Genomic DNA, 19914 nt, shown 5'->3' on the forward strand with positions numbered 1-19914 from the left:
TTATCAATCATTTAGTACAACTGTGCTTAATTATCTTTTTTTTTTTTTTTAGACAAACTGAAATAAAAATTCACGCCAGATTTACAAAAGCAAACGAGATGTGTGTGTCGATAAACGCTACACACTTGTACATCACCGAGCGTGTCCACGGCACATTTACGTTCAGCCACGCCCACAAAAAACCCATTAAAGACCTCAGAGAGAGCTGAAGAAAACTAAATGGTGACTAAATGGTGAAAGAGTGGCGTACTCCAAATCCTCCAATAATGCAGCTCGGCCACTGCAGCGAGTCAGCTACTACAGACACTGCCTCTTTTTATAGGGTGCCATTACTTTTGTTCTAGTCTTATTTGTTTATGTGTCATTAATATGAAAGTTTTTCCAAACTAACTGGATTTTCATGAACATCAAATTCCTTGCATAAATGCTCTAGTGAAAGATTTACGAAAAAAATGTATTTGTATCCAGTTCGATAAACGAGGTCGTGTGTGTGTGTGTGTGTGTGTGTGTGTGTGTGTGTGTGTGTGTGTGTACCTTCTGATGCAGCGAGAGCACCATGTGAGGGAAGCTGGCGAACTGGAACAGAACGAAGAAGATGAGCTGACTGGACAGATGTTGCCACAGCAGCTGGCTGGTGCCGCCGTCGTCGAACTGCTCCTCCGTCTCCGAGCGCTCCATGGCGTACACCACCAGATCGACGAGCTGCTCTTCCAGCACGGGGCATCGCTGCTTGTGCTACACACACACACACACACACACACACACAAGGAGATAGAGAGAGAGCCACAGGACAGACACGCTTATGCACAGGCGACAATGCAGATCCAAACATCTTCAAAAATGTTTTCAATTCCATAAAACGTTCGAGTTAGAAGACGTAAAGTTTGATCAATTTTGTCACAGCAGCGCCAGCGTCTCACACACTAACAGTCAGGAAATACAACATTGTCCCTTGTACAGACTTCGGTCGTGTGCTTGGACCTAGCTCACGCTTTCTGAGACATCCAAAAGCAACCAGAGCAGCGAAAAAACAAACCAAAGGAAAAACAAAACAAAACAAAAACACAGCCACAACACAAGACACGCATGAGCGTAAAACTGTTCATTGCACACAAGCATGGCATGACGGCTGCACGGCTGCACACAGAAGCCCTGATCGCAGGGAAAGCTGCAACATATCGCAACAACTCCACGCTCTCTCCGTGCTTCTGTACGCAGAGGACAGAGCGGATTCTGAGGAAGTGCTGCCCTCTTGTGGCAGGTGTTACGAACAGCAAGATGGGGGATTTGTGGCACAAACTTCAGACTGATACTACAGTCCTGTTTGGACGGCTTTAGTTTTCAATCTGCACTGACGATCTCGGGAGGTTAGTTAGCATTTATGGAAGGAGTCTCCAGTGTCAGTGATTTGTAACATTGTTTTTAATGTAACAGAAGAGTTTTTATTCTTATGCTTTGCGGTTTCTCAGTAACATGACAAGCTGTGGTTTTTTTGGTGTCTCTATTAACTTCAAGAGAAAAAAAAAGAGGCTGGTGGAAAAAAAAAACGACTGTTTATAGCTGCTATGACGTAAGTGAGAAGAGGAACGAACTTGTTTCACGAACATTAAATGTAACAAGAAAACAGATAAGAAGTACGTGTTGTTTTTAAATGAACACACTGGAAAATTGCTGTGGTGTAAGAGGCAAAAAAAACATGGAGGATGTGCTGTTATAGGAAAATAATCAACTTCAGGGACAGTAATGGAGTGGTTTATATTTTTTTTAGTCCCGACTGAATATCTGAAATTTTCTCGTAAGTTTTTTTCGTTGGTATTCAGTCATCAAGAGAAAATTTTACGCTTTAGAAAATTCTCGTAAATATTTAATCCGTACGCATCACTTCATTTCCATACACTGTTTACTGAGTACTGATTAGAAAGAAAGGAAGATCACGATCATGCCGAGAAACTGTCCATCATAACGACAGCGTCAAATGTTACGATTCTAGTATCAATATATAATGAATTTAAGTATAAATAAATTACTGATCCTATTCGTGATCGTATCACGACACGCGACACAAACATCTGGGTTCACAGGATTAAGAAAAACACTGAGAAACTCGTTCGCGAGGAAATATTTTATTATACTAAAACCATCCAAATAGGTCTGATGACTAAAACCCACTGCTAACATCGTCAATTCCGAGACATAGCTGCAATAGCTAACCTCACCGCCACCGCCAGGATACACTGCAGCTTCCCCTCTGAGGTGGCATGCAGGGATTGGTCACACAGACATTCCGGGGCACGCCATTGGCTGTGGTGGTAGGGAAATTTCTACGTCTGTGGGATTGGACAACTTTTCAAACAAGTGGCCAAGTTATTCGTATTTCAGTAGTGGCTTCTCTCCCGTTGAAATTTTAATAGTGGTTAAAAGTTTAGGTATAAACTTGTAAAGAATCCTGTTTTTTAAAAATATATATGTTTCCAGTACAGGACACGCCCTATTTCTGATATTCAGCTAATGATATCCCTGATGTAGAAACGAAACAGGCTTCGTTAACCACACTGGATACAAGCGAATTTAATCGTAGCATTTACGTAAGAAATGTGCCGTTCATTTAAATTCAGTTAGTTCGGAAAAACGTTTTGCTTCTGAGTTTGTGTAAATTTACATAGAAGGAGATTCATTCATGTGAATCTCGATTGAACAGCTTCAAATCGTAGAACTGGGGAGGATTTACTGCGATTTTATATACGGATTATATTCGTAATTTACATCTGATTTACATTTATAAACATGCACACATGAATATGTAGAAAATCAGAGTTTCAGTGTTGCTGAAAGTTTTCAGGGATTTTTAGTCTGATTTGTCCTACGAAACCATTTACACACAACTTCACTGTAAAGATGACGTCTAATGAACTTTAACTGCCTGCATAACGAACAGGTCAACAAATGAGATCGGAACATGCTAAATCCGATCCAACATCTATTTAGCTTTGTGCTCAGTGATATTCCAGTTCTCATACTCAGCGCAAGATTAATCTCGGAATTCTGTTTTTTCCTGCTATTAAAAGAGAACCAATCTCAGCCTCATCCTTGCTGGTCAGATGAAGGTTCCGATCTAAATTTCGAACACATGTGGCAGAAAGGATGATCCAGCCAGAGTCTGAGCGGATAACAGCACACACAGCGGGAAAACAGTGGGAAATCGGTCTACAGCGCAAAAAAAATCATAAAACAGCGCAGTAACAGAACCACAAATACACACATGCGCCAACCAGGGCTTGAAATTAACATGTCTTCATCATCATTTCATAATCTGGTGTCTCAATAGCAAAGGAGGAATGCTTTTGTTTCTTCTCCTGAATCAGCATGGGAAATGGGTTTGGGAATGGGAATTTCCAAACTGGAACTAGATGGATTACTTTAGATCATTTTCATATACTTTTCCAGAACTTCGTCACGGACTTGTTTTGTCTGTTTGTCGGTATTCATGGGAATGGGGATGGGAATTCTCAAGCAGGGGTTGGGAATGCTGTTAAGACCAGATCTGGATTGAATTGAAGACCACTGTTCATTAAATCACTGTGGGATTTACATTTCTCATGCATTTCCATTTTTAGGAAGCATTTCCTGAAAGTGTTCCTCGACATTTGACTAAGCGTTAACGCTGAGGCTCTCTTTCAAACACTTCTTTGGTATCTCACTACAGAATCTTCTGCAATGGTGTTATTTTTGTACTGTTTATTTTTGGGGAAGGTGCAAAATATTTTCATTATATTTCATATTTTCTTGGCTGCATAAGTATTCAACCCCTGGGTCAATAACTGCCTTTTACTGGAAGTCTGCCAGGATATACAGTATGTCCCTTTCAGCTGTGCACATCTGGTGCCTGATACTTTAGCTCTTTCTTCTTGGCAAAGTTGCTCAAACTTCGATCAGAAAGGATAGAGACTGCTGTCGGATTTGAAATGGAATTACGGCAGATTCTCAGATTCTGTGACTGGGCCACTCTAACGCATTCAGGTGTAGCTTTGTTAGTACGCTTAGAGTCACTGTCCTGTTGGAAAGTGAAGCTCTACTCCAATCTCAAATCTCTTTCAGACTAAAACAGGGTTTCTTTTTCCTTGTTTTTGGCTACATCCATCTCACCCTTAACCTTGACCGATTTCCCGGCCAGTGCTGATGAAAATCATCTCCACAACATGATGCTTCCACCACCATGCTTCGCGTCAGGAATGGTGTTCTCAGTGTGAGGAGTATTGCTGGGTTTCTGCCATGGCCAGAAAGATCAATTCTGATCCCATCAGACCAGACCAAACATTTATACACACCGATTGCTGAGCCTCCAAGAAGAATTGTGCCAACTTCAGATGGCTTTTTGTTCCCTTTTCCTGACACGCTTCCATAAATCCCAGCTTTGTGGAGTGTCCTGTAACACCATCTCCCATCTGATCTGTGGATCTCTATAGCCTCCTTCAGAGTTATCCTTGACATCTTGTTTGCTTCTTTGACTAATCCCCTCTATAGTCGGTCACTGACTTTTGTTAGACAGTCTCCACTAAGGCAGAGTCGCAGCCGTGCCATATTCTTTCCATTTATCCATAAACAATGGACTTAATGTCTCAAGTTTGGGAATTTTTTTTTACAACCAAACCCTGACTGACACTTTTCCAGAAGTTTGTCCTGGACTTATTTTGATTTTGCTATCTCTTTGCCCCCGTGATTCTATCTGTTTAAGTTCCTCTGGGTTCTTCCAGGAACAGGTATATTTATACTGAAATCACGTGACACTTTAATTGCTCACACGTGTGCCCCATTCACCTAACTGCGTGACTTCTGATGGAGACCGGTTGCACCAGAAGTAATATAGCGGTTTTCACAGCAACCACTTTAACATTGTGGTCGGTTCTGTGTAGATTTATGCCATACAGCATAATCCCAATTCCATTTCCAAGTTCAAATGGGGGTGGGGGTGAATACTTATGTAAGACCCTCTAGCAGAAGTGTTTTCTTTTTTGGTCAGTGAACTCCAAGTCATGATTGGGAAAAACCTTAGACACTTTGACCACTTATAGTCACGAGAAAAAGTGTATTAAATCTCTTAGCTTTAAGAGTTTGTTATTGTTTGGCCAGACCTTACTTTATATTTGACAAGACCTAAATCTAAACAAAAATATCACTGAGCGAGTACCATTTATTCGTCAGGAAGCTCTTGTATTAAAAGCGAGCCATCCTTGATATTTTTGGGGTTTTAAAAATTTAAATCACTGATATCGAGCATGAGGAATTAACTGAGAGTGATGTTAACAGTCTGGAGCAGAGGTAATTTCAAGCCCAATGTTTATAGATTTAGCCTTTCTTCGTGTGTGTGTGTGTGTGTGTGTGTGTGTGTGTGTGTGTACGTGCACTTGTGTGTGTGATAATTAGATGGAAAAAAAAAAAAAAAATCTGTTTGGGTGTGGACAAGCTTCCAGAGTCGGGTTAGTCACAATACAACAGTAAGATTATGAACATACCTGAGCAATGTTCAGGGTCTAGAGCATTGGCGCAAGGTGGGCGGGGTAAGACAGGACAGAACAAAAATAAAGGAAGAAAAAAAAGAAGACAAATACAGTGACTAGGAGGCCAGCTCCGAGTACCCCCCGTCAAGTCACCACCAAACCACCAAACCAAAAAATAAACACCCTCCTACCTACCCTCCCGCCCCCTTCCCCTAAAACAGACATGTATCAGAGAGACAGGCGGGGCTATAGGGCATGCCAGACGGACAGGGAGGAGAGGATCCGCCCACCCCGACTCACAGGGTTTTGGCAGCGAAGCACAGGCAGTGCACAGGGCGTTTACTGGAGGCTGGCCTTTATGCAAAAAAAGAAATAAATAAAAAAGCAACAGAAAAATCATTCACTTTGCAATCGCCTACCACCGTACCCGCTGACTACAAGCGCAGCTGCTCTCTCTTTTTATCATTTTAATCTCACTTTCTCCATCTGGCTGAATTAAAAAAAAAAATAAAATAAAAAAAAAATAAAGAGGACAGGACAGAGGACAGGGAGAGAGAGAGGGAGAAAGAGACCAAATCAGACAGAGAGAGAAAGAGAAAGAGAGAGAGAGAGAGAGAGAGAGAGAGAGCGAATCAGACAGAGAGAGAAAGAGAAATAGAGAGAGAGAGCTAATCAGACAGAGAGAGAAAGAGAAAGAGAGAGAGAGAGAGAGAGAGAGAGACCGAAACAGACAGAGAGAGAAAGATAAATAGAGAGAGAGAGAGAGAGAGAGAGAGAGACTGAAACAGACAGAGAGAGAAAGAGAAAGAGAAAGAGAGAGAGAGAGAGAGAGAGAGAGAGAGACCGAATCAGACAGAGAGAGAGAGAGAGAGAGAGAGAGAGAAACCAAATCAGACAGAGAGAGAAAGAAAAACAGAGAGAAAGAGAGAGAGAGGGAGAGAGAGAAAGAGAGAGAGAGGGAGAGAGAGGTAGAGAGAGAGATGTACCTGTTTGTTGAGGCCGAGCATGTTGCACACCATGTCTCTGGAATACGGCTGCTCCAACACGTACCTCAGCAAGCCCGTCTGCGGCTCGAACAGGTCCTGGAGCAGAGAACACAAACCTCACCGTCGAACAGAAGTCCAGCTACACGTCACGTCACGTCACGTCACGTCGCTGTGTGCGCTAGTGTGTGCGTAATTTGTTGTAGTACATTATGTGTAATTATAGTTTGTGGTACTAACTGTATTGTTGAATTGCATGAGAAAATATTACACAAGTATTTAATTTACCAAATTCTCAAATCACATTATATTACATGAGAATATAATATATATACACTACAAATTCTATTTAATTATTTATTATTCTGTTTCATAGGTTCTGTGCATTTTTGAAAAACAACAGGATGAAATTACACGCCTACTGCGATCCTATTGGTTCCAGGAGGACAACTGAAAGTCACGTGACCTTCTGTGAAGACTTTCAATAACCAAAAGATATATGCTGCTCTCAAAAGGTACACAGACATCATGGAAATATGAACGACGGTTACAAAACATCTGTGCTAATTAAATATATCCTGGGATAAATCCACTAAAATATCATAAAATATAAGCGACATTCTTGAGTAATTACAATAAAATATATCCTGGGCTAATTCTAGTCAAATAATTCTGGGCTAGTTTAAGTGAAATATATTCCAGGCTAATTCCAGTTTAAAGATTTTGCTTTGGTTAAATCAGGTTAAATATCTCCTGGGACAGTTCCAGTAAAATACATCCCAGAGTAATTATAGTAAAATATATCCTGGACTAATTCCAGTTAAATACATCTGGGCTTTTTCAATTAAAATATATTACAACTATCCAGTTTATAAAAATTGCCTTGTATTGTGAAACAGATCTGTGCTAATTAAATCTATCCTGATATAAACTCCAGTGAAACATTTTATGGGCAATTTCCAGTAAAATACATCTCAAAGTTAATAACTCGAACATACATACTGGCTCAAATCCATTAAGTTACATCTGGACTATTTCCAATAAAATATATTCCAGGATAATTCCAGTTTTGTTTTTTTTTTAATGGCCTTGTTTAAATGGTGTAAAAGACATCTGTGCGAATTAAATATATCCTGGGATAAATCTTCCAGTACACGTTTCAGTTAAATACATCTGGCCTATTTCCAGGAAATTATATTTAAATATGATTTCAGGGTTTTTTTTTTTTTTTTAAAAGCCTGGGTTAAATGTTGTAAAGCACGTATGTGCTAGTTAAATATATCCTGAGATAAATACACTGAAATATCTTCAGGGCCAGGTCTTGTGAAGTGAATTCTGGCGTGATAAAAAAATATATATATACATATATTCTGAGCTAATATTTTTTTTTTTTAAAACAATTGGCCTTGATTATCTGTTGTAAAATATACCTGTGCTAATTAAATATATCCTGGGATAAAACCAGTGGGTCAGTTCCATTAAAATACATCCGAGAGTGACTACAATAAAATATCTTCTGGGTTAATTGGAGTAAAATACATCCTGAGTGTTAATATATACACCGCTCTCAAAAATGCCCTCAGTCACAACAGTGCACTGTCTGTCTGTGTGTGTGTGTGTGTGTGTGTGTGTGTGTGTATACCTTATCGTAGGGCAGCATGCCTCTGAGAGGGAAGCGCAGTGTGGCAGGGTCGAGCTTCCACGAGTTACAGATTGCTCCAGAGTTATTCACTACAGGCAGGAGACTACAGCGACCTGATACACACAGAAACAGAAAGAGAACACACACTTCTGACGCTGACCTGGTGGTGTGTGTGTGTGTGTGTGTGTGTGTGTGTGTGTGTCAGACATAGCAGTACCAGCGCAACACGTGTCACAACAGTGTTTTTAAACTCACCACAAATGGAGTTGATCCTCGCAGTGGGACGGAAGCTGTCCACGAAGTCGGATATCAGGCTGCCTAAAAGCTGGAGGAGGGAAACGACAGAAATAACGTAAAACATTTCTAGTGTTTTATGATGTAAATAGGTTCAGCAGCGTCGGGTTTGAGGTGTTTGTCCCATACCCAGTGTGAGAGCTGTCCCTCTGGATAAAGCTTCCGGATCTCGGTCACGGCGAAATAAGCAGGCAGGAGACACGCGTTCCTGTCCAGGATATACTCCACCACCTTCAGCAGGAGGAGCAAACACCACACGCCATGAACAACAATTTTTACTTTCACTCGTTTAAACACATCACAGGATACGTCCACTGAAACATCTTCTCGCCCAGCTCCAGTAAAAATGAATCAGTATGATTTGGAGTAACATCACTCTCAGCTAATTCCTCATGCTCGATATCCAGCAAAAATCTTAGGCACATGTAAAGAAATGCTGTAGAGCAAAGACGCCTTCGAAAATAATGAAATTAAATGTTTCTACATTTAAAAAAAATCCTATGAAGAGCAGTAAACAGTAATAAATGAAACAAAGTCGATATTTAATGTGATGATCCTTCACTTTTAAATAAAATAAAGCAGTATCTGAGGTGCAGTGTGTGCAGTTTTATAAGGAAATGAGCTGGAAGTGTTACTGAGCATCTTGCAGAAGCAGCCACAGTTCTTCTGGAGACTTTGACTGTCGACTCGCTTCTTATTTCTGCAGCGAAACCCAGCAGCCTTCATTATGTTTTTATCTGAAAAGTGTCTCTTATGGAATCTGCTGCTTTCTTTACTGACATACAAACATTTTTCTGTAACATTTCATTTTGTGCTGGAAAACTAATGTTTGGAATCGAAAATGGTTTTGTACTGAATCAATAATGTAGAAGTCAGAAAAGAAAAATCTTGTACTAAAAAAAAAAAAATAGGGAGGCTAATACTTTTGCACAGGAATGTATATTAATAGTAACATTAACAGTAAAGTTGAGCCAGAATGTATGTATGCATATATCTATCTATCTATCTACCTACCTACCTATATATATATATATATATACACACACACACATACATTTTTTTTTTTCAAAGAAAGGCTGGGTCGATTCTTGTGAATAAAATCTGTGGTGGTTAATTATATCCCGGGATAAATCAAGTGAAAGTGAAATATCTCCTGGGTCAGTTCCAATAAAATCCCTCATGGAATAATGAAAATATTTTTCCCCTGGGCTACTTACAGTAAAATATATTCTGATTTAAATCCAGTAAAATACTTCATAATGTGTTAATTCATATAAAATAATCCCAGGATACTATCTATCTGGGTCGGCGAAGCGTTCCGTACCTCTCGCGCTGGGAGGAGCTGCTGCACCACCGCAGAGCTGACCAGGTTCGGGATGGTCTGCATTTTTTCCAGCAGAGCCTTCAGCAGGTCCCTCACACCCTGCACACACACACACACACACACACACACACACACACGCACACGCTTAAAACACGCCTCAAACACGTCTTATTTCTAATCAAAGATGGCGAGATTCGTGACGCTGCACCTTATAATCCACACCGCCGATTATCTTCCGGATGAGTTTGAAGGTCAGAGACCAGAGCTGAGTGCGCTCCCACTCCAGAGTTTCAGAGCTGATCAGCGCCTGACACACCATCCTACACACACACACACACACACACACACACGTACACACACACACGTACACACACACACACACAGTAATCAGATGCAAAACAAATATCAGTCAAAATTTGTGCAACGCTGCTCATAAAGCTCATACCAACTCGCTCCGAGTCATGCTGATTCACATCAACTCGTACTGACTCATTCTGACTCGTACTGACTCATTCTGACTCATACTGACTCATTCCGACTCATTCCGACTCATTCCGACTCATTCCGACTCGTACCGACTCGTACCGACTCATTCCGACTCGTACTGACTCATTCTGACTCGTACTGACTCATTCCAATTCATACTGACTCATTCCAATTCATACTGACTCATTCCAGCTCGTACTGACTCATTCCAGCTCGTACTGACTCGTACTGACTCATTCCGACTCGTACTGACTCATTCTGACTCATACTGACTCATTCCAATTCGTACTGACTCATTCCAGCTCGTACTGACTCATTCCAGCTCGTACCGACTCGTACCGACTCGTTCCGACTCGTACCGACTCGTACCGACTCGTACCGACTCATTCCGACTCGTACCGACTCATTCCGACTCGTACTGACTCATTCTGACTCAATCCAAATCATATTGACTCTGTCCAAATCATACTGACTCATTTTAACTCACATCAACTCATTCTGACACATACCGACTCACACAGATTTTTTCCAATTCAGCCCGACTCATTCTGACTCTTACCGACTCAGTGAGTTAGACTGACTCATACTGATTCACGCCAACTTATTCTGACTCACACCGACTCTCATTTTATGTAGAGTCATACTGACTCTACTAACAGATTCCGACTCATACACCACTGACTGTTACAAAGTGCTGACACTGGAGACTCCTTACATAAATGTTAAGCATCTCCGATGTACACGTCCCTGTGTGTGAGCTGTTACCATGGAAACAATAACGTATTAGAACGAGCACATTAATATAAACCTGCACTACTGACAGAGCTGCTGTTAGACAATAGAAAATTAATCAACACCATCTGACCAATCAGAATCCAGAATTCAGCAGCGCTGTGGTGTAAATGTAAATAACGATGTAACTGACAACTTTTTGCCACTTTTGTAATACAAGCATAACAGTGGTGTAGGAAATAACTGTGTGTGTGTGTGTGTGTGTGTGTGTGTGTGTGAGAGAGTGTGAGAGTGTGTACTTGGGCGGCAGCAGGCTGGTCTCCACAGCCATGGCTAAACAGTCATAGAGGAAGGAGATGCGTTTGGGGCTGTGCTGGCTGTGTATGAAGCGTACGATCCACTGCACACACTGCTCATGGGAGTCCTGCAGAGAGAGAGAGAGAGAGAGAGAGAGAGGGAGAAAGAGAGGGAGAGAGAAAGACAGAGAGAGAGGAGGAGGAGAGAGAGAGAGAGAGAAAGGGGGGGAGAGGGGGAGAGAGGGGGGGAGAGAGAGAGAGGGCGAGAGAGAGAGAGAGAGAGAGAGAGAGAGAGAGAGGGAGAAACAGGTAAAGAGAGAGGGAGGGAGAGAGCGAGTGAGAGAGGGCGAGTGAGAGAGAGGAGGGAGACAGGAAGAGAGAGAGAGAAAGAAAGAGAGAGAGGGAGAGACAGGGAGAAACAGGTAAAAAGAGAGGGAGAGAGGGAGAGAGAGAGAGAGAGAGGGAGAGAGAGGGAGAAACAGGTAAAGAGAGAGAGGGAGAGAGGGAGAGAGAGAGAGAGGAAGAGAGAGGAAGAGAGAGAGATTCTTAACTGATTAGCTACACAGGTACTACAGCTACACTCTTAAAACACTTTTGATTTACGACACATTTACGCAATCAGCCGAGAAATGCCTGACTGGCGTCCGACGTTTCCATCTTCAGAGCTTTAGCTAATAAACAACGTCTGTCTCGCTCAGAGTCTTTTCCCTAAACGCACCTGCTTTACACTGCGTCGTTAACCTCGATTTTCAACAAACAACACTCTTAAAAATAGCTCAGAATCGATATTACTATCCACATCTCTTCCGACTTTCAAACTGCGAACAGATGTATGTTTTATTCACAAACGTGAATTCAGTCTTTTTGAAACGAGTCACTTAAGTCGAACGAATCAGAACGATACTGAGCGAGTTGTTCTTTAAGGAAATTGACAGTATGTTTTTTCGTGAACGATTCAGTTGCTTAAGGTGAACGAGTCAGACTGAGTCATTCTTTCTATTCAAACCATGAATAGATAATATGTTTTGTTTGTGACTGAATTAATCTTATGTGAAAGAATCACTAAGGTGAATGAATCAGTATGAGATGATATGAGTCGGAATGAGTCAAGAGTCAGAATGAGTCAGTATGAGTCAGTATGAGTAGGAAGGAGTCAGTATGAGTTCAGTATTAGGTGGAATGTTTCAGACGTGCGTAAGGAGACAGAAAGAGTCAGAATGAGTCTGTATGATTCAGGAATCGGTATGAGCCAGTATGATAAAGTAGGAGTCATAATGTATATGAGAGTATGAATCGGTAGGAGTCAGTAGGAGTGAGAAGGAGTCAGAATGAGTCAGAATCGACACAGGAGTCATAATGAGTTGGTATAAGAGAGTATGAATCGAACGGAGTCAGTAGGAGTCAGTAGGAGTGAGAAGGAGTCAGAATGAGTCAGAATCAACACAGGAGTCATAAAGAGTTGGTATAAGAGAGTATGAATCGATAAGAGTGAGGAGGAATCAGAATGATTCAGGAGTCAGAATCGTCAGTATGAGTTAGAATAAGTCTGTATGAGACGGAATGAGTCACTAAGAGTCTAACTGAGTCAGAAAGAGTCCGTTTGTGTAATGAAAATGATTCGCTCCTTCCAGTGAGTCAGTGGTTAATCGAGTCACATTATTTATCTAAACAGAGGGAACCAGAATGAATCGTTTCACTGGCTCTGATGACTAGAAGAACCCGAAAAGACTCAAAAAGTCTAACTTTGGAAACGTGGCGCGTCGAGGAAGGACAAACGTCGGACGCTAAACACGTCTCGGCTGATCGACTGCCTCATTTGGTTTGATCTTTGTGTAAACTCGATGTTTTGAGGAAACTTCTTTCTTCCTCCTGGACACGTCCTGACCTGCGGGAGCGAGCCCCAGTACTGCCGGAAAGCTCCTAAACAGCTGATCAGTTTGGTCCGTTCATCTTCCGGCGTGTCCATGAACATCCTGCGGTTTGGGAAAGACGACGTCAGACACACGTCAGATCTCCAGTCGTTTCTGTACACTGCTCAAGTTTCAGTTCTTATACTGTTTATGTGTATACGTTTATTAACGCTTATTCACTTACCCTGCAAACGCCTCCTCGATCACCTCCGTTTTCTGTTTAAAGGAAACAAAAAGAAAAGCACATGAAGCAGTTTGTGCAATGATTTTATTTTTCCAGTCGGTCTAAACTGAGGTCACGTGACCATTAAGACCCTTCGTGAATGGTCTAATGATTAAAAAATAAAACTAAAAAGTTTATTTTACTCTTAAATGTCCTTCCAACACAAACTGTAGATGAAAATGTATTATGTCTGTTATGGAAGACTTGTGTGGTCAAAAAGCAATAGTTAAATATATAAATATACTAAAAATACTGCAAATATGTAAATAAATCTATTAATAAATAGTAACAATTATACATGATATAAATATTGTATTACTGCAATATATCTGCTTATTTAGCAGTAATTTAACTCCCTGCATTCACATTCCAGTCTGTTTAAATCATCTTTATATTATTGACATCACATTAAAAAAATCATGAGAGTAATATTTCAACTAATTTCGCAGCTGCTAGTTTTGTTAGCATACCGCGCTACACGGCTAAATAACACAAAACACAAAAGCCAGCACATACCACCACATCCTCGAATATGCTCTGAAGCTGAGTTTCCATCGGAACCGCCATGATTTATCGTTTCAGAGTCCAAAAAAGTGTGCAATAGTTTTAAATGTTTACATTCGCTGCTTCCATTTCGTTAGCATTAACCTGCAGTAACGTTAGACGGGTTATACCTTTAGCCCACCCGTGATCCGGAACGTCCCGCCTCCTTTGCTACGATTGGTTAGTTTCACTGTCCGTTAAGCAAATCTGAAATCGTAGCCAATCATAGCACGGGCTTCGAGACAGCGCCAGCCAATGAAATCAGGGAAGGCGGGATTTGTTATAATACGGGTAGGGAAAAAAAATTAAAAAAATGAAATCAAGGAAGTTGTCGTTATGTCGCCACCGGAAGTTAGTACACTTACCAAAATAGACCGGAATAACACACAGGTTTAAATATTGGTTCCGGAACATCCGATTGAATAATATTTTATATTCTTAATCATTCTAATTTAATAAATTATATTAGTTTTATATTAATATGACTGTATATCTCTCAAACGTAAGAAATTAAATAGGGGGGGGGATAATCCATTCATATATGAAAAAAAAATGAAATAATTAACAGATTGATAATTAATTGACTAACTGATTGATTGTCAGAAATCTCCAGCTTGGATCGAATAAGCTCAAAGGGGACTCACTGAACTCACTGACTCTTACTGACTCGTTTTGACTCATTTTGACTCCTGTTTCAGTCTGACTCATTCTAACATCTGACTCATTTCTGACTCATTTGAGTCCAGACTCATTCTGACTCACTCTAGCTCCTGACTTATTCGTACACCTGACACATTTCTGCCTCATTCTAATTTCTGAGTCATTTCTGACTCATTTTGTCTCCTGACTCATTTCTGACTCGTTTCTGACTCATTCTAACACCTGACTCATTTCTGAGTCATAATGACACTTTCTGACTCGTTCTGTTTCCTCACTCATTTAAACTCATTCTAATTCTGACTCCTGACTCATTCTAACTCATTCTGACTTATTCACCTGACTCGTTCAAACAGACAGAAATAATTCCCTGATTCTTCTATTCATTTCCTCATTAATTTCAGAAGGACGAGATTTTTCAGAAGGAGGATGTTATTCAGCTGAACTTTGTTAAAAGCCACAGCTGTCACTCCAAAGCAGTTCCTTTCTGAAATGACCGCTTGTGGGCAAAACAGAGAATTTCTCCTTTGTCCTCATGTCAGAGTGGTTTGTCTGAACACTCTGGGTTAGAGGAAGTAGCCTGGAGAGCTCCTGATTAAAGGTTTAAAGGGGAGAATGTGGGAAGAGGAAATAAAGGAACCTCCACGTGACTGTGTTTGTGCAGTAATTTAGCAGCAGCACAACAGAAGAGAACACTTTCATGCAACAATCCTGGATCAATAATCATAAATGCATAAGGGTCGGATATGGAACATTATTTAAGAGGGCTCAGTACACTGCACATACAGAATAACATCCTGTAATTATGCCATCTTACTGTGACCAAGAAACTTTTACAATACATACCAAGACCATGACTGGACTTGATATGTAACTAGATAAATGTCATAATAGAGACATCATTTTAAACCATACACAGGAGTGGAAAATTCAGAACGTCCTTCTAATGTTTTGTAACATCATAACACCTTCTCTGGAAATGTACTGCGGGCCAAAATTAGCCCAAAGTTCAGCAGCCATGTTTATAAATCTGGCCCAAAAGTGGATTCAGTGCAGCCAAACCTATCTGTTGCTTGTGCAACATTTTAAATTTTAACCAAAGGTGTCCTGACTGTAAGTTCAATTGTCACAAAGCAGCTGCACAGAAACCCAGGTGTAGATTTAGATGCCTAATGAACAAAGCAGAGGCGAGAGTGTGGAGAACCTCGAGAGGAACCTGACTGAGAAGCGGAACCCGTCCTCTTCTGGGTGACACCAGATGATTTGTGGGTTATGAACCGTTCTGGTGTACAGGTGGAGAAGAGTAAAGTCATGCTCAGTGAGTTTACAGGATGTGGAGCAGATTGTGAGTAAGAGGCCTGGGATGAGTCTTTATGAGTACAGCAGCAGCAGCTCTACTGCAGCTCTACAGGAGATCAAACACCGGCGCAAATTGAACACACACTGTTTCTAGGGCGTCCACGTGGAGCAAACTGTGAGTCAGAAGTAGAGCATCAGGATGAATCAGGCAGCTCAGAGGACCTCAGTTTCATATCAGCACTGGGACATAACTATTCTTTTGTGTATATATTTTGCGCTGAACCCAGATAACAGAGGCAGGAGTTTGCAGTCAGATATGAAGCTCGTGGGACAAAGAAAGACCACGTTCATTAGCATCAGAGTATACTGGATCCTTGTGTTGTGCTGAGTGACACATTTTCCTCATTTCTTTATCTTCAGTAAGTGTGTTACTGTGGAAATCACAAGCCATTCTTCTCATTATCATACAACGAACATATTCATACATTATTATATTTATCAACTTATTATAGTTATTAGTAGATTTGACTGGTCACTTACACAAAACCGTAATAACTCTAAAGCTGACAGGTTTATACTCGATGTTGACTCGGAAATAACGTGTTCTGTCAGTGGTATTTTTTTTTTCAGAAATAAACATCTCTACGTCTGCACTAAATTGAAAAATTGTAAACCATCGTTTAAACAATAAGCCTAATTTTCGGAAGAGTTGGATTTTGTTCAGAGGAAGTCTAATTTATTTTACAGTTAAATACATTTCCTGGCTACAAAAAGTTCACATTCAAATTTTATTGGTCACACACACACACACACACACACACACACAGTAGGACGTGCAGTGAAATGCTTTTTCGAGTGTCATGTCAGTGACACACGAAAGAGAATTTACACAAAACTGAATTTTCTAGCATCGAAGTAGAAAAGAAAAATCTAAAAATCTAATATAAAGGATATAAGAAAGGAAGATGGTGGAAAAAGTGTGGACTCCATGAGGAATGAAGTGCAGATATGTGCAGCTGTTTGTGCAATACAACGCTGTGCAACACGAGCTCAGGCGGTTGCAGTGAACGCTAAAAGGAAGTTTGAGAACCCCTGCTAGAAATGAATCAATTGTTTATATGCTTAAAAAAACACAACCATTTAAATGTGTTAGAAATGATCACAGGTAGGAACAAACAAAACAATAACTGCAGGAGCGGACAGGAGAGGGATTAAAAAATAATCTGGCCACCTGTAGCATGGAGTGACGGCGATGAACTCAGCCGAACCTGTGAGCTTTAATAAAACCGACTTCATCCCGATGAGATCTCAGGCGTGATGTAGAGCAGAATTTACTGCTGAGGAAAAACCGAAATGCTGCGCAAACGTTGTGTATGTTAGTGTTTATGCATTTTTGTGCCCAGATTCCAAGTTTCATAAAAATGTTGCTGATTAAAACTGGGCCATTTATGATCTTTCCATTTGAGTAACTGACTCTCCTGCGACTGAACGTATTGCTGCAGGACAATCATTTTTTATTTTTTTATTTTTTTTATGTTACTCTGCATGAAATGTTTGCTGTCTGGGTTTCATTTTGCACGACTTCAGCGCAACACAGTAGAAGGAAAATAACACAACTGATATGACACATGACATCTTGCTGAAGGTATTTGAGGTCGACGTGTACGCTTCATCACCGCTAAACTATTCAGAAAATGGGGAAACCCCGGTTTGTCTGCATGTGTGCTTGTGTGTGGTGTACTTCCTCATAACCGCCTTTTTACAGCTCTGCTTCTCGGCCCATGTGTTCACAGGACAAATCTTTATCTGTCAGTTTGATCAGAAGCTCTAGAGTACGTTTGGAGTTTCAGTATTTTTAATGAAATCAAAATCCACAAACTGAAACACTCAAAATCAATAGATTTCTCCATTTTACTAAACGCTTGTGTCATTTTTTTTTTTTTTAGCTTCAGACATATTTATTTTTCTTCCTCCTGAGACCCACGAGCTCCATCATCCATCCAGTTCCTGCTCCTGTTCTCTTTTCGTTAAAGGACTTTTATTTATTTTGTCTTAAAGTTTTTTTCTTAAAATCGTAAACTTTAAGTGACTGTGAAGTCATATAACGTATTTACTTTGATATTAACACTGAGTGAAATTCTGCCCACTGGGTGTGTTAACAAAATGAAACCACAACTCAACAGCTGACACCACAGTGCTGTTAGAAGGTGTTGATTAATTTACTGTAACAGCAGCTCTGACAGAAGCACAGCTGCAAACCACATGTTTATATTAATTCCCTTGTTTTTACATTAATAAGTTATCATTTCTACGGTAACAGCTCATTCACAGGGACGTGTACAGTGCTAATAATAAACATTTTAAATAAAAAAAAAAAGTGTGAAACTGTTGATACGGTGAAGTTTTCTGTAAGGAGACGTTTATTTAACATTAATGGAAGGAGTCTCCAGTGTCAGAGGTTAAGCTGCGACATTTCTTTGTAAGTTTTCGGACATTTTCAGGACGGAGGAGGTTACACTTTGCGGTTTCTCGGTTACACGACAAGCTACGATGGATGTTTGTAGCTCCTGTGCCATAAGTAAGAACATTCCATGACTTTAAATGTAATTATAAGTGGATAAAAGGTGTGATGTGGCTGTTTAATAAATGAGAGATTGTAATGGTTGACATTCCTGCGGTAAAAATGTTAAGGCTGGAAAACAAAAAATTCGTACTACTAATTTCCCCGAGCTTTTTCTTGTTTACTCAACTTTTGTAAATAACAGTTAGACTGACTGAAAAGAAGTTTTCAGTGATACAAAAAATGTTTAGTTAAGATTGTTGGTTTTCTTGAGAGCTGCAACGATTCTATAACAAACCTTTTTATGTTGTGCCAAAGCTGTTGTTTTGTTGAAACAACTTTAGTTGAAGTTGAGCGAACAAAAGCAATGCTATTGGAAATCGGTACTATGTAATATTATGTTATATTACTATGTAATACTATGTAATATTATGTTATATTACTATGTAATACTATGTAATATTACGTTATATTACGTTATACGTAATATTAGTGGAAACTACAATAACATCGCCCAAGTCAAAAACTGAAAACAGAGAGACAATGTCAACAAAACATTTGCTGAAGTCAATTAAATTGCAATTTCAATTAATCGTCATGATGATTAGAATTTCTCTTAAAGGGATAGTTCACCCAAAAATGATAATTCTCTCATCATTCACTCCCTTATGATGTCTCACACTCATATGTCTTTCGATCTTCTGCGGAAAACACAACAATCCATTCCATCCTCTGTACCGTTTATCCTACGCGGGGTGGCGGGAGCCGGGAGCCCGTCCCAGGGGACTCGGGGCACAAGGCAGGGAGGGACGCCCTGGACAGGGTACCAACACATCGCAGGGCACAATCGCACACACACTCACACACAGTACGGACAATTTGGAAATGTCAACCAGCCTACAACGCATGTCTTGGGACTGGGGGAGGAAACCGGAGTACCCAGGGAGAACCACACACACACACAGACACACATACACACAAACAAACAAATAGTTTCAGAAATATATGATATGTTTATTTTATCCATACAATGCAGGGTTTCCATCAGACTCCTCGACACACAGAGACTGGACTGACAACACACACACACACACTCACACACACACACACACACACACACACTCAACTGAATCCTATTCTCTTTGCAATTTTTGCACATCTCTGTATTCACTACCTGCATTTGTGCTGCTACAGTATTTATAAATTATTGTATATAATTTTTTGTCATTACTTTACTCTCTGCCTGGCTGCTACCCCAATAACTGCTATGTCCATATAAGGTATAAGCTTATCTGCTAAATACTATGAAATGAAATGAAATGAAAAATGAAATGAAAAGCCTTTATTGTCATTGTATATCTCTGTATACAATGAAATTAGGAGCACTGCTTCTGACTGGTGTCATAAAAAAGCAAACATATAACATTAGACAAAAAATAGACTATAAAGCGAGTATACCATATAGTATAA

The 19914-nt window shown here is 40.3% G+C and overlaps 1 protein-coding gene across 2 annotated transcripts in view; it reads right to left on the minus strand.

The window, feature by feature from the left end:
- The window catches only part of med23 (mediator complex subunit 23), a 48946-nt gene extending 34847 nt beyond the window's left edge, over positions 1 to 14099 (minus strand). The window contains exons 1-12 of one of the 2 annotated variants that reach the window (XM_053231699.1): positions 13902 to 14099; positions 13347 to 13378; positions 13138 to 13225; positions 11256 to 11380; positions 9947 to 10058; positions 9739 to 9837; positions 8544 to 8645; positions 8376 to 8445; positions 8121 to 8233; positions 6482 to 6577; positions 5511 to 5528; positions 535 to 735 (exon numbers count right to left, since the gene is read on the minus strand). In XM_053231699.1, the coding sequence (XP_053087674.1) occupies positions 535 to 735; positions 5511 to 5528; positions 6482 to 6577; positions 8121 to 8233; positions 8376 to 8445; positions 8544 to 8645; positions 9739 to 9837; positions 9947 to 10058; positions 11256 to 11380; positions 13138 to 13225; positions 13347 to 13378; positions 13902 to 13952 (1107 nt within the window). In that variant the 5' untranslated portion in view covers positions 13953 to 14099. The remainder of the gene's footprint in view (positions 1 to 534; positions 736 to 5510; positions 5529 to 6481; positions 6578 to 8120; positions 8234 to 8375; positions 8446 to 8543; positions 8646 to 9738; positions 9838 to 9946; positions 10059 to 11255; positions 11381 to 13137; positions 13226 to 13346; positions 13379 to 13901) is intronic. The other variant, XM_053231700.1, reaches the window with a different exon arrangement.
- Positions 14100 to 19914: the final 5815 nt, after the last annotated feature.

The sequence above is a fragment of the Pangasianodon hypophthalmus genome, chromosome 30 (genome assembly GCF_027358585.1).
Source record: "Pangasianodon hypophthalmus isolate fPanHyp1 chromosome 30, fPanHyp1.pri, whole genome shotgun sequence".
Classification (NCBI taxonomy): Eukaryota; Metazoa; Chordata; class Actinopteri; order Siluriformes; family Pangasiidae; genus Pangasianodon; species Pangasianodon hypophthalmus.